The sequence below is a fragment of the Vidua chalybeata genome, chromosome Z (genome assembly GCF_026979565.1).
Source record: "Vidua chalybeata isolate OUT-0048 chromosome Z, bVidCha1 merged haplotype, whole genome shotgun sequence".
NCBI classification, from domain to species: Eukaryota; Metazoa; Chordata; class Aves; order Passeriformes; family Viduidae; genus Vidua; species Vidua chalybeata.
The window spans coordinates 8,627,632-8,642,851 of record NC_071570.1 but is presented as its reverse complement, the minus strand read 5'-3'; the positions used below and the strand labels follow the sequence as shown (position 1 = coordinate 8,642,851).

General features: G+C 41.4%; 1 protein-coding gene across 3 annotated transcripts in view; it reads right to left on the bottom strand.

Annotated features, from left to right (window-relative positions):
* Positions 1–15,220, bottom strand: part of AUH (AU RNA binding methylglutaconyl-CoA hydratase) — a 121,044-nt gene that overhangs the window by 69,669 nt on the left and 36,155 nt on the right. For all 3 annotated transcript variants that reach the window (XM_053968860.1, XM_053968859.1, XM_053968861.1), the window contains one exon: positions 8,526–8,612. In XM_053968860.1, the coding sequence (XP_053824835.1) occupies positions 8,526–8,612 (87 nt within the window). The remainder of the gene's footprint in view (positions 1–8,525; positions 8,613–15,220) is intronic.

The window sequence follows — 15,220 nt, the reverse complement described above, 5'->3', positions numbered from 1 at the left end:
TAGATTTTGTAGACTGTGTCTGGGCAGCAGTTGAGAGGCGTATGGAGGGATCCGAACTCCAGGACAAGCTGGTCCTAGAAGTGGCATCTATGAACACCAACGAAGTGTGCAAAAGGATCATCCTAGCCACACCTGATGATGGATGAGATCCTGAAGAAGCCCAAAGATAAAGTGGTCACCTTGGCTGCTGTGTCTCCAAAGGACTCCGCTCCAAGGCAGTTTCCATCCAAGTGCCGGTGCTTCCACTGCCATCGGGGGACATTTGCTTGCTCAATGTCCATTTTTAGGGAGTGCACCGCCAGGGGCAGCGGGAAACCAGGGAGGGGAGGGGAACCCCACCTTTCCAAAAACCTAAAGGGGGAGCACAGATTTGCCTCATGTGCAGACAAAAATGAGGCAAGTCGCGGTGCCACAAGAGGAGCTGCGATTCACCATATAGTTCCATCAGTGAGCGCCTGTCTCTCGATGACAGACAAAAGGGAGCCTTATCGGCTCTGACTCACTAACCCTGTCCATTTCTGTTCTCAGGACTGGCAGTTCTTCATAGCAGATGCAGAGCTTCTGTTGCACATCTGCCGCTGTGAAACCAGATGGAGAGAAGACCTTGAACTGCAGGTACCTCGTTGTCAGGGACACAAAACACACACCACTGGAGATAGAGGTTCCTCCGGTCATTTCCACCCTTAACCTGAGGCTCTTCTATCTCGCAGCACACTGTGTCCACCACCCCCCTTCCTACCGAAGGGCCAGGTTATTGCACAGGCAATTCCTATTCCTCATGCTCCGTGTAACGACCTGGAACTCTCAGTCTTTTACACTGGGAAGCTGGGAGAGGAAAAACCCCTCGTATGGTGCGAACTTAAGTGCGAGGGGCATTCAAAACATCTTCAGGGGATGATGGATACAGGAGCAGACGTGATGGTCATCCCACCGCACAAGTGGCTGTCACAATGGGGGTTGCAAAGCGTGGCCACACCAGTCTTAGGACTAGGTGGGCCTCAGGCTGCAAGACAATCCAAAAACTTCATCCAAATTAAAGGTCTGAATGGGCTGATAGCCTCAGTACGTCCATTCGTGATCGACAGCAAATTTACCTTATGGGGGAGAGACGCCATGTCCCAGTGGGGAGCCAAATTGGAACTTCTGGCCCCCGGGAATTTTTAGGTGCGGCCACTGAGGAGCACCCCACACAGAAACTGACATGGCTTACAGATAGGCCAATCTGGGTGGAGCAGTGGTCGCTGAGTAAGCAGAAACTGCAGGCGCTCACAAAGCTTGTAGAGGAGGAATTGGCAAAAGGCCACATTGTAGAGACAAATAGCCCCTGGAACTCTCCGGTGTTTGTAATTAAAAAACTGGAAAAGAACAGGTGGTGACTCCTCCACGACTTGAGAAAAATCAATGATGTTATTGAGGACATAGGCTCCATCCAACCGGGTATGCCATCTCCATCTATGCTACCCCAAAATTATAATCTGGCTGTAATTGACATAAAGGATTTTTTTTTCCAAATCCCTCTCCACCCGGACAATGCTCCTCGCTTTGCTTTCTCTGTGCCCTCCATCAACAGAGAAGCCCCAGTGAAACACTACCACTGGACGGTATTACCACAAGGTCTCAAATGTTCTCCCACTATATGCCAGTGGTATGTCGCCAGGGTTCTGTCCCTGATGCATGCCAAGTGGGCATCCTGTATTTTCTATCACTACATGGATGATGTGTTGATCTGTGCCCCTGACAGCGAAGTCCTACAAGAAGCATTAGAGGACACTATTAAGGCTTTAATGGTGGCAGGATTTGAGTGCAAAAGGAAAAGGTACAGTTACTGCCACCCTGGAAGTATCTGGGCCTAGAAATTAACAACAGGACAGTCAGGCCTCAACAAATTCAAATAGATAACAACCCAAAGATGTTAAATGACCTCCAGCGCCTGTGTGGATCCTTAAATTGGATCAGGCCTTGGCTGGGGCTCACCATGAGGGATCTATCCCCCATTTTTGACTTGTTAACGGAAAGGGACGGGGATGAAGGTTTAGGTTCCCCAAGAGCCCTGACCCGGGAGACCAGAACAGCACTCAAGAAGGTCCAGACCACCATCGCGAGCAGGCAGGCCCACCGTTGTCAACCAGGCCTGCCTTTCTGCTTCATTGTTCTAGGTGAGTTACCCCATCTATACGGAATGATATTTCAGTGGGACAAGGGTCAACGGGATCCCCTCTTGATAACACAGTGGGTGTTCCTTGGCCACAGACAGTCCAAGAGCATCACCAGGCCTCAGGAGCTGATGGTGCAGCTCATCATGTGGGTCAGGGCTCGTCTGCAAGTGTTAGCAGGCTGTGATTTCACATGTATCCACCTTCCCATCAAAACATCTACAAGGAAGATGACCAAAGAGACCTTTGAGCACCTTTTAAGACAAAATGAAAATTTGCAGTTTGCTCTAGATAGCTACTCAGGCCAAATTCAGATTGGACATCCTGGTCATCATTTGTTCAACACCGAGTTCAAATTGTTACCAAAAGAAGTACAAAGTAAAAGACCACTCAGAGCCCTGACAGTGTTTACCAACACAGGGAAATCCCACAAGTCAGTGGTGACTTGGAAGGACCCAGAGACTCAGCTGTGGGAAACAGATGTTAAAATAGTGGAAGGCTCCCCACAAGTGGCTGAGTCAGATGCCGTGGTGAGGGCTTTTGAGAGATTTAGCCAACCTTTTAATCTGGTAACAGACTCAGCATATGTCGCAGGAACAGTGTCAAGAGCTGAACATGCAGTCTTAAAGGAGGTCTCAAACCAGGTCATCTTTGGTTTGCTTGCAAAGTTAGTACACCTAGTTTCTCACCATGAGCATTCCTTTTATGTGGTACATGTGAGATCACACACCAGTCTCCCAGGCTTCATTGCTGAGGGGAACCGCAGAGCAGACACCTTGGCAGCTCCAGTACAGCTGGGAGGCCAGCCGAGTATAGTTGAGCAGGCCAAGCTCAGCCATCAGCAGTTCTATCAAAATGCCCTGGGTCTGGTACACCAGTTCAATCTGCAGCGTGACCAAGCCAGGGAAATTGCGGCCTCATGCCCCAGCTGTCAGGAGACGGCTTTATCAACACTGGGAGCAGGTGTGAATCCCAGAGGCCTCCGCAGTTGTGAGGTATGGCAAATGGATGTCACAAAGGTCTCCGAATTTGGGAAACTCAGAAATGTCCATGTATCCATGGACACCTTCGCGGGGGCAGTTTTTGCCTCAGCCCACATAGGTGAGAGGGCTGCAGACGTGAGAAAATACCTCATACACGCGTTTGCAACCTTGGGGGTCCCAACCACAATTAAAACTGACAGTGGTCCAGCCTATACTTCCAGAGTGTTCAGTAACTTCCTGCAGGAATGGGGGGTCCAACATAAGACCAGGATTCCTCACTCCCCCACCAGTCAGGCCATAATAGAAAGGACTCATCAGACGTTAAAACAGGTCCTCCAGAAGCAGCGGGGAGATGTGGAAGTGCTGTCACCACACGAGAGGCTCTGCAAGGCATTGTTTACCATCCATTTCCTAAACTGTTCTTTTGACAGGCCAGAACCGCCAGCCCTGAGGCATTTCAAGCAGAATCAAGAGCTTCGGCCAGAAGGATGACCACCAGTGCTAGTGAGGGATCCGGATTTTAAAGAAATCCAGGGTCCATTCCCACTTTTGACTTGGGGACAGGGATATGCCTGCGTATCCACGCCTTCAGGAGTCAAGTGGATCCCCAGGAGACATGTTAAACCATACACCCCAGGACAACTAGTGAGTCGGGATGATAAGGTGCCTGGGGGTGCAACAAAAGATCCCACTAACCAGGGAGTTGCATCCAACCGCAGGCGCCGCAAGGAAGAGGGGGAGTCTACATCTCTTTAAGAATTTTTTTTTTCACAAAGCCGAAGAAAATACCCCTTCAGCTACCTCAGTCCACTTATGTTCCCAGTCCATTTGTTTGTAATAAAGTTGTTTTCCCAGTTTCCCTATCCCCAAACACTAAGGGAGAACCAGCTCCAGCACCATCTCCAAGCCCTCTCCATCTACGAAAGCAGTCGCAGTAAAAGAAAACACTGAGTGAGGAAGCAACCGCACGAGCAGCAAAGTCTAAACACCTGTCTTTTTTATATATTAAAAAAACAGGGATATGCTACATGCCAGGTTGCTTCAGTTAGGGGTTTTAATAAATGTTAGTTACTTGGTTCTATGTACCATTTTCCCCTCACAATGGTTCTCTCCAAGTCACTTACCATTGGAGCTCTCCCATGTCAGTCTTGTAGCCACCCCCTGTTCATTCCTGAAGGTTCTGTGACAATCACCCCATCCTTGTATTCCTATTTGTCCCGGAACCCTGTACCCACCTCTGTTATGTTCCCGTAGGCTGCTGTGGTCCACGTCACTCCCCCATTGCCTGTCTCCACTGGGGAAGGGGGGCTTCCGCCCCTATCTGCCCACCCCCTATTTAACCCCGTGCCTCCTTCGTCCCAGCACCATCTTGACCACGCGTGCACTAGTGTCGGAATCACCCCCAGATTGGGGTGACCCCGGGTGGTGGTAGTCTCTCCTCCAACCCACGCCTTCAAAGAAAGACTCAGTAGTCTTCAGTCGTCTGGTCGCAAGGCAGTTTATTGCATGTTATCTCAAGGCACACACACTCCCTGGCATTCTCTCTGACTCCTTCTTCCTCTGTGTCTCTCTCCGTCTCTCTCGCCCAAGGGGCTGGTGCCATCTTTTATATCACACATTACCTATTAAATGTTTATAGTTTTTCCCCAATGCCTATCCCCTATATTGAACAGTGACTTTCTACTCTAAACCAATCTGTGAGTGCCAACATCACCAAGTACATGGAGGATAGGAAGGAGAAAGAAGGACAGGGCACACCCAAATCCCTCCATCTTAGAACTTCTGACCCCCATATACAAAACTCAGACCCCTCTGTACAAGGCCTAAAACCCCCCTCTACAGCACTCAAAAATCCTACCTTTTACTTTGTGATTACTTCTATTATAATATCTAAAATTTTGTGATTTCTTGTTCTTCCTGCAAAGTTGGTAAATTGTTCCATGGGTCAAATTCAAAACCACAGGGGTTTCCGGCTGCCTGCCTGGGTCTCAGAGGCTTCTGACCTGGACCCGGAACATCCAAGAGTCTCTGAGGGACTACCTTGGGTTCCGACACGCTGGGAGATGGCCGCCCCAGCCATCGCGGCGGCCACGCGGGAAATAAACATTCTCCAGCCACACAGGACAAGGTGTGCCTCTCTCGTCCTTTTGCCTCCTCTCAGCGCTCGGCTGCCAAACCGGCAAACCCATGCGGAGGCTCAGCCTTAGAGCTCCCCACATGCGGCAGCCCCGGTCTCCCGACCAAAAGGCAGCGCCACTAGCCGGGCACTTCCGAGCCACCCGAGACCGGGGTGAGAAAAACCAAAGCCGCAATTAACCTTTACTGTAATTTGTCTATAAAGGTAACTTAATGGTCTTCTTTCCGAAAATATAGCTAAAACGACGTAACTCCTTACTAGGTCACACATCTGAATACAAATGCAATTATCAAAACATGACCTAGTTCTGAAAAGCAATAAGTAGAATACATTTTAAATGAGATTATAGTATTAAAGTCGGATAGAAAAAAGAACAAAATAGGAGATTGGAAATATTGTTCCCTAGCTACATAACATTCTGCAGTGGTAAATATTAATTTGAAAATTGTTTCCCCTCTTTAACTATCTCACAGTATTCTAGTTGTTGCTGGGCAAGAAAAATACCATTATTATTTGCAATTTACAAATTAATTGCAGTGACCAAATGCAAATACAATGTCCCTATATTTCTATATAAATTACATTTTGTAATGACTTGCTGTAAATTAATATTCCCTTATATTCATATTCACCCAACCAATCTAACCTCCTGTATATATTTTTCTGATACTGTCTACCATTTTCTGATGTAGAGAATAATGAGACCCCACCTGGGTAATGCATTCAGCTCTGGGGTCCTCCTCACAGGATGGACATTGACCTGCTGGTGTGAGTGCACTCTGGAGTGAGTCCAGAGGACAGACACCAAGTTGATCAGAGGGATGGAGCACCTCTTCCATGAAGGCTGAGAGAATTGGGATTGTTCAGCCTGGAAAAGAGAAGGCTTTGGAGTGACACAATTGCAGCCTTCCAGTGCAGCCTCGCGTTCTTCTCACCCCGGTCCGGATGGCTCAGAAGTCCGGCTAGGCTCCGCATTTTGGCCAGGATACCAGGGCTGCCGCGTGTTTGCGGAGCTCTGGGGTTAAGCCTCTGGCGTGGGCTGCCGCGTTCTGTAGCTGACGCTGAGAGGAGGTAAAAGGGGAGGGAAGGCGCACGTTGTCCTGCGTGGCTGGAGCAGTTTTTATTCCTGCGTGTTCGCTGCAGTGGATGGCGGCGCCTGTCTCCTAGCCCGCGCGTGGTCAAGATGGCGACAAAACAAAGGAAGCATGGGATTATATAGGGGGCGGGCAGACAGGGGTGGAAGCCCCCCTCGCCCAATGGGGACAGGCAACGGGGGAGTGACGTGGACCACAGCAGCCTACAGGAACATAACAGAGGTGGATACAGGGTTCTGGGACAAATAGGAATACAGGGATGGGGTAACAGACACAGAACTCTCAGGGATGAACAGGGGAGTGGTCACAAGACTGACATGGGGATGTTCCTATATCAGACAACCTGGAGCGAACCACTGTGCGGGGAAAATGGAGGTATATAGAATGGAGGTATATATAGGCTAACTAACATTTATCAGAACCCCTAACTGAACCAACCCGGCATGCAAGATTCCAGTACCTGAAGGGAGCCCAGAAGAAAGATGGAGAGGGACCTTTTACAAGAGACTGTAGCAACAGGACAAGATTAATGGATTCAAACTGGAAGAGAGTAGGTTTTAGGAAGAAATTCTTCACTGTAAGGGTGGTGAGCTATTGGCATAGGCTGCCCGGAGAAGCTGTGGAAGCCACATCCCTGGAAGCGTTCAAGGCCAGGCTGGATGGGGCTCTGAGAATGGTCTACTGATACTGACTGAGGCAAGTAATTCACTGCATGCCTTTAACGTAACACTGAAAATTTGCTTACATATTCAGTAGTTAAATACTCTCACAGGATTATTTTCATGAAGATGAAAATAATCAAACATTTTTCTCAGGGTTTTTTCAACCCTAAGGCAAAACAAAGCATCTAATAACTGAATATTTTCCAGTCATTCAGTGAAGAATGCCAAATTCAAATATTTCTTCAGACTTTAAAAATATTCTCATTTACAAATTTGAAAATAATTGATTAAAAAAAACCCTATTTACTAATCATAGGAAAATCTTGAAACCAGTTGCTCATATTTAAACACTAATAGCAGCTTAAAGGATTTCCAGTAAGTTCAAGCCAAGGAAGGCTGAAAAATTATTACTTAATGATAAGTAAACCTCCCAAAATTCTTACAAAGAAAATGAATGGAACAACTTGTTGCCACTTGCTTGGCATTCCAATAAAAAGACAAGTACTAGCATGACATATAGTATCAGCTGCAGGAAATTAATGATCTATTCACATCATCTAGGTATTTTACAGATTTCAGTTATTTAAATAGCCTTGAGTGTCTACTTCACTTCAAAGACATGACAGTCATTTCAGGACATAAGTATCTGCATGAATTACCTAATCAAAGTTTCATTCTTCAGCAGGTCGTCATTTAACTAAAAAAAACCCTGCTATCCATTCATAAAATTCTGCCAAATCAAAATGTTACATAGTGTTCTTAAGGAAATGCATCTATAAATATTTTAGAAGTTAAATGTAGAAAATTAATTTCTTAAAACATGGAACACTACACTTCCCTTTTCAACAGATCATATTGGCAATAACATGTTGAAAAGTAATTATATTTAAACTGATCAGCAGAGATGTAGAAATATAATTATTTGATGGTGAATTCTTAAAATAAGACATGCAGAGAAACTACTATCCTTAAGAATTGGTACAAGTTGATTAAAATAAAAAATTATTAACAGGTTTTACTATACCAAAACATATTAAACAAAGTTTTAAAATACCTTAGTAGCTAAATTTTTATTAGCAGCTGATGTTTAACATGCTTCTAAAATACATTAGACTGTACTCATTATAGAAACCACAAGAATGCAATAGTAAAAATTGAATTCTAAAGCACTTTGATGTCACTGAACAATCCATCCTTTATGAAAACAGCAGGGCAAATCACCTCTGTTTCAGCTGATATTTAGCTTCTCTAGTATTCTTTTTAAAAGTCTAACTCAACTTGGAACATTTTAAAGGAATAAATGCACCATAATTCATATTTATCAATATACTCTTTAATCCCCATAGGTTCTTTCCAATTCAAGATCTGTGATGTGATACTACACAGATAGGGATACTCTACTACTTGTCAAGAATTAACTATGCATGTTTATGTCATTCCTCTGATATAACATTCTCAGGTTAAAATAACATTTTTCAAGGGAGTGGGTTACTTACCCAATTCATTAATAGTTGCTCTTGCTCTGGAGACAAAAGAACTAACTTCACTTGAGTGCATTTTTGCCCTTTCCTTAAGGTCAGCACCTGTAAGTAACATTTCATACATATGTTAGGAAACTGTAAAAATATTGTAGATACATTTTACAAAGTAAAATATTTCTTCATTTATAAAAACTTTAAGTCCATTTCTAAACAAGAGTTTAAATTGGTCACATAAAGTTTCCACAGATTTCAAGGAAAATATGAACTATTTATCAGGAAAGAAAGAAACAAAACCAAAAAGCCCAAAACAAACAAACAAAAATGAAATTATCCATAACCATATTTTCAGTAAGTATATTCCTCCCAGTGACATTTCTTTTTCTCTTATTAAAATCGTTTATGAACAGTAGCATTTATGCTTATAGTTCTTCTGTCACACTGTTTTATTTTCCCAACTGTGTCACAAAGTCTGATAAACATGTGTTTTTCATATTATACTCTTGTTATTCTCTTATTGGTAGATCATACAGTACATACATTACATGCTTTTACATTAACAGGCTATATATCTAAATAAAAATGCTATAGTGGACCAATTTTTCAGTTCACTTTCCACTCATTTACTTATATTTATTTTGGAATAAGTTACATACCATCTTTTTTGTTTGTCAAAAAAAAAAAGCCACACCTTGAAAATGCTTACCTATTTCTTCATGTGTATATAAAAATTAAGTTTGTTTAATAAGCATACTATAGCTAGATATGGACACAAATGTATTTTAAAAATCTCACTTATAGGAAAAGCTGACATTTTCTCTCCTGACTGTGTAAAAAAGAAGAAAACTACCAGTAATAGTAATAATAATAAGAAGAGCTAAATATAAAAGTCTGTCTTTCTTATAGATGAACAATACATTAAAAAGGCAAAACCTGCATAGACACATTCTCTAAAGAAGTGAAACAGTCTCAAGGCAACTTAGTGTGCATTTGTTCTATTTGGTAAAAATTAACCTCTTGAGCTAGTCTCTTTGCATGCCTGAAAAGGCTAAACAAGACAATAAAAGAAAAATTTAAAGAAAGTTTATTTTTCTCTACCCCAAGAATACTATTCATTCAGGAAAATGCACTAAACCCAGATTAAGTGAAGACTGTAGCTCAGAATTTTAAATTATGCAGTCATAGGTTTCATTTCACCTTTTAACTTTCTGGACTTAATCCATGATAGGCCATCCTGACCCTCTCCATCAAACATAGTTTTAGACATACTTTTGCTGACAGCATTAGTTGTAATGCTAAACAACTATGCTAAAATCAGTATCTCAATCTGACATTTTCTGATAGACATCCAGTTGTTGCTTTACAGTATCACGTCTAATAATGCAACTCTACATCCTTCCTTCTTCTTCTGTCAAAGCAAAGCTCCTCATTTAACTTACTTCTCCTCTCCTTCTATATGTGTCAATATAAAAACAATGAAGCATCAGTCCTGGCTGCATTTGCATATTTCCTGCTAAGTCACGTTAAGTCTAATTTACACTACCAAGCACTTCGCAAAAAACTTCCAAACAACCTTCTAGAACATGCCCCAACTGAGACAGTAGGACAGGCCAGTTGACCAGACAGTATAAAACAGGAATTACGTAAGTCAAGCCTGCTCTGCAGAAAAATTGCAACTGCTACCTTAGTAATTCACAATCAATGCTTAAAGAAATTTTATCAGGAACCCAAAAAGCAAATAAAATTTGCACCCATAAACCTGGATAGAACTCCAAATCAAATAAAACTGCACGCAACTTTCACAAATCCATTTACATATAGAGTTCTGGAGCTAAAAGGAGCTTTTGAAATGTCATATTTAAGAAGTTAAATGGTAAATTGCTTTAGAAGTCACATCAGCAAGGATGCGAATGAAAAAATATCATTCACTTGATATCAGTTAAAGTCTGGATCTAGCATCTTCAACTCTGTTCAAATCACTGCCTATCTAAGAAACTGTATGCTTTATGTATAAAAACCTCTTTGGCTGTGAAATCCGACTCAAAACTTCCACACACTGAAATCCTGCTCACTGGGCATTCCCTTGAAAAACATTTTAAAGAAAATATCTAGCATTACTGCAAAGAAAATCTTCTGTCAATGTAAGATTAAAGCCATTTTTAGGGTTTGATTTATTCAGACTAGAATATATGCATAGAAAAATGGACTCAACCAAAAGAAACCAACTCTTCTAAAACAAAAAATACATTTTAGACTTCTTCCTTCAGTTAGAATATACATTTCCTTGAAGACATTTATATAAATTAATTAAATATTTAACAAAAACCTTGTTTAGGAATGGATTAAAATATAGCTGCTAATTTAAAATTAACAATATGGACTACTGTAAAGAAATTTCAAGAACATAGCTGATCTTAGTGCCTTAACCAACTTTTGTAAACTAACATTTCTTTTTTTTATGTGTTTCTCCCACATAAATGTCGAAGAAATGGAAAGAGTCCTTTTGGTAGCCCTTTTTCTATTTTAATTCTGCAAAGAATAAAAATAGTAACTGAAGCTTTTTCAGTGGGAAGAATTTTAGTCAGAAGCCATTCACTGCGCTCCAAAAGAACATATGCCTTGGCATCCTCTGGGTCACAGGAGATGGAACTGCCACCAACTTAACACTTTTGTTCCTGTTATAAGATTTGACTGGTCAAAGAATTATTGATTAATTCTGACCCACATAGCAAAGAACTGTTCACATATTTCTTCAAAATCTGTTCTTAAATCAGAAGTAGAAAAGGTTTCGTTTCTGAAGCTAGCCATGAAGGAGAATGCAAGTTGAACCAGAGCGTTCTGCTCTCTCAGCTACTAAAACCAAGACCCATCCTCTTACCCCAGGTTTTCTACTTCAAAGTAACTGAAAATAGTCTTTGCTTAACTGCTGAGAGCAACAAAGTAGCTACGGTTTTCAAACCACAGAAAGTCTGACACAACAAAACTGCAATTTTTCTATGGGCCACAGCTGAAATCTGTGGACAGTTTGACCTATCTGCTCCCCCACATCCACTCCCAATAGACTCCAGGGACTTTACTGTGGGTCCATTCCTTCCTGCCACACTGAACACAGAACTCTATAAGACCTCCTATTCGAGAAGGAAATGGGCAAACCTAAGGTACTAGGGAGTGGAGGCATATGAACTGTTGCAGTTCTGCTGGTACACTGTAATTACGTCCCCACATCCATCCGGTTTGTACTGGAGCATGAATCATTGTTTTCTCCATATTAAGCTTCCTGGTATCTCGATGCTTTGTCCCAATAACTGACTTTCATCCACTCAGAACAATAACAGAAGCTGTGATTTTAGGAGTTATGCTCCCCAGTTCTCACCTCACTGCTCCCAGCATTTTATGAACGACATTTTAAAGACTGTGAAATGCCATTTTCAAATTACTAGCTGCTACTGCCGGATAAAAGAGAAGTGCCACAGTGAAAGACTACATTGACAGTACCATCAACCACTCCGTCCTACAGCTCTATTAGCATTTGGTCAGGTACTCTCCACTTGTGAATAAACTCTTCTTGAATCAACTTAATTCAGAGAAGTTTCACTTCAAAATTTACACACCAAACTGGTAGAAGAGAACTTTCCTGATGACTTCCAATGAAAAGCTCTGTTTGAAAAATACCAGTACAAACAGACGTTGTTTAGCAGTCAGCTGTGATCTGGTCTTTCCTGATCAATTCTTGAAAATGATGTAAGGAAGATGCATGCTGTTTCAAATACTACCTACACTTGTATTGAGGTTGGTCAATCCAAAATAAAATCTCTGTTGGATTTTGATCTATCACTTTCTCATTTTCCTCCCCCTATATCAGAAGAAAATAGGAAGGTTAGTTTGTTTCCCTTTTTTACCTTACTTTCTCTAAATATGAAAACCCTGTCATAGTAACTCTCTTTTTCATGGTTTCAAATATTCAGCTATTGAGTGGTCAGCTGTAATACACTGTCAGCTGAGAGAATTATCACAGCAGGTGCCTGACTTCCACTTCACAATGATGCCAGAGAAAATGTTTATTTGAGAAAGCCAAGGGCAGCCTAGCAAGATAGGGATATTGCTGTTATTCACCAGAATTTCCCACTACACTACCAGGGACTTTGTATGTATGACAAGGATGGCTTTTAACTCAGAGAACACACCAAAGGAAACCAACTTTTATAGTGATTACTCTGAGCCCATGCCTCCTGCCTTATTTGGATATTTTTACAAACTTGCTAATCAGAATTTACATGCTGTTGAAAAGCTATATGTTGTGTTTGTAAAATACATTCCAACTATAAGCCTCACTTTCCAAATAATATAAATGACTAGAAATCTTCTTGTACAGACTATTCTATGCAACTTACAAAACACACCCCAAAATCTCTAAATGAAAAAGGCATAAAATGTAATGGTTTGTATGTGATACTTAAAGAATTTACCTTTACTCAATAAACACTTTGTATTAAAAAGTAGGTGTTTTAGGAAGCTGGCACACCAAAATTAAACAGTGAAGTTATTCTATCAAGTGTCTAAAGGTGCTTGAATTGTCTTTTGTCTGAGAAGAGGAAAGGAAGTGACACATGCACAGGCATTTTAGGTAGAATAAAGTATTAAATTCTTAGCACAGCAGTGTTATTGTGAGCTTGCCCTTTGATCTTACCACAGATTGACCAGTTCTGTCAACACACCAAAATTTCACTAAGGAGGTGACACTGGGGAGTATCAGAAGATACTGTCTTGCATACTATATCCTATTATTCTGTGTCTTGTCAGCAAGAGCTAAGAACACTGCAAACAGCAAAAGACAAAGGCACCACCAATCCACTCAAACAAGTTAAGGAATTTATGAAGGAAACTTACAATACTTTCAGCTAGAAGTACAAAACACACACTACCTCAATGATTAAAATGCTATGAATTCCTATGAACCCACATCTTATTCCCACACAATGCATTTAAGCAGACTGTGAAGTAATATTCATCCTTCTCCACACATACTGAACTAAATAAAACACTGAGGGCAAAGGGCCAACTTTGACATATATTATAGATTAACTTAAAACCACTGAAAAACAACTCCATTAAAGTACATGGAAATATCTTTATTTAAAAGCAGATGTGTGCAACTTCTAGAGAAGCCATTCCAAGAAATCCAAAAAATCATTAGCAGAACACCAATAAACTTCTACAAGTTTAAGAATACCTCAAGAGGAAGCTGTACATACATGTGAGGACAACATTATAGTCAACTTACATTCAAAACCAGAAAGAATTACCCACATTTCTTTTTCTCCAAATTGCAAAGAACTTCAGAAAGAAAGCTTTTAGCCCTGAAATCTATTTATGACAACTTAGCTCACAATTTTAGAACTAAGGTACCTCATGAAATGTCGTAGTTGAGATGGACACATGACATGACACTCAAGGTTCATGCAATAACAGCCAACTTTTATTAAGTTCTCTTTATATAGTTTTCAAAAGCCCGCACAGTTGCCCCTGATTGTCTGAATTTAGTTGCCACTCAGCTTACTGGCCAATAGCTGTCTGCATCCCCAACAGCCTAAACTGGCTCCCTAATGGCCTAGACTGGTTGAGTTATATAATCAGAGTTATCTGTAACTGTGAGGCCTCCAGGCCAGCTGTCAGCCACTACAGTTCCCCCTTTTTGTTTTTAAATACAAAGGCAGTGTCTGTCTTCCTCTGCAGGGCCCTTGCAGACAGGATGACGAATGTGGCACAATGTACAGAATAATGATGATGACACAAATAATAAGCCTAGGTCGAATGAAGATCTTTACCCAACATGACAAGTCCAGCCTTACCAGCCACTGGTTTATCCCACATACCTTCAAGAGATTTTACAATCATGTCCGGAAGCCATCAAGCACAGCTTCACAGTGTGGTATGCCACAGGCTATTTACATCTATGACCTAATTACACAAACTTAAGAAAGTTATAAACAAGTCAACTCAACTGTCAGAGATAACATTCAAGAAACTGTAAGAGATAACATTCAAAAAATGATAAGGGGTAACGCGTCTCTGTCTTGTTTCCACTATAAAATACATATCCTTCTACTCAGTCCTGTCTTTTAAATGTCTGATTCTTGAAGTTAAAGGCAAATTGTCACATCAAGGGCATATATCCTTCTACTTTGTCTTGTCCTTAAATAGTTTGACTCTTCAGGTTCAAGTGAAGCAATGGGCAAACTTTCCCACAATTGCTGATAAATCCTGCATCTGACAACAGTCAGTTTGTTAGGCTGTGATTGAGAATTTTAAGAACATCCAAGGCTTTAATGGGGCTATATACCATCCCCACATACCCCCTCCTTTGTTTTTTAAACATGCATTTTAAAGTGTCATGGGCATGCCCGACAGTATCTTTCTTTTAGCTACTACTGGAATTATTTTCTTGTATTCTTTCCAGCAGCTCATACAAGAAAGAACTACATGTTCTCATGCTACTCCAATTTTATATAAACAATTCCATAACTGCTGTTTAGTAAAGCCTGGTTTCTTTTAAACATGCATTGTGATATTGTTCAGCTGTCTCTAGCACTCATTTGTGGTACATAAATCAAGTTGGACTGAATTAAGTTCAGGTAAAAGACCAGATCTATAGTGGTAAGGCACATTAATTTACTGCTTAACTCCTTGATACCATATTTTTCCCCAAAAAAATT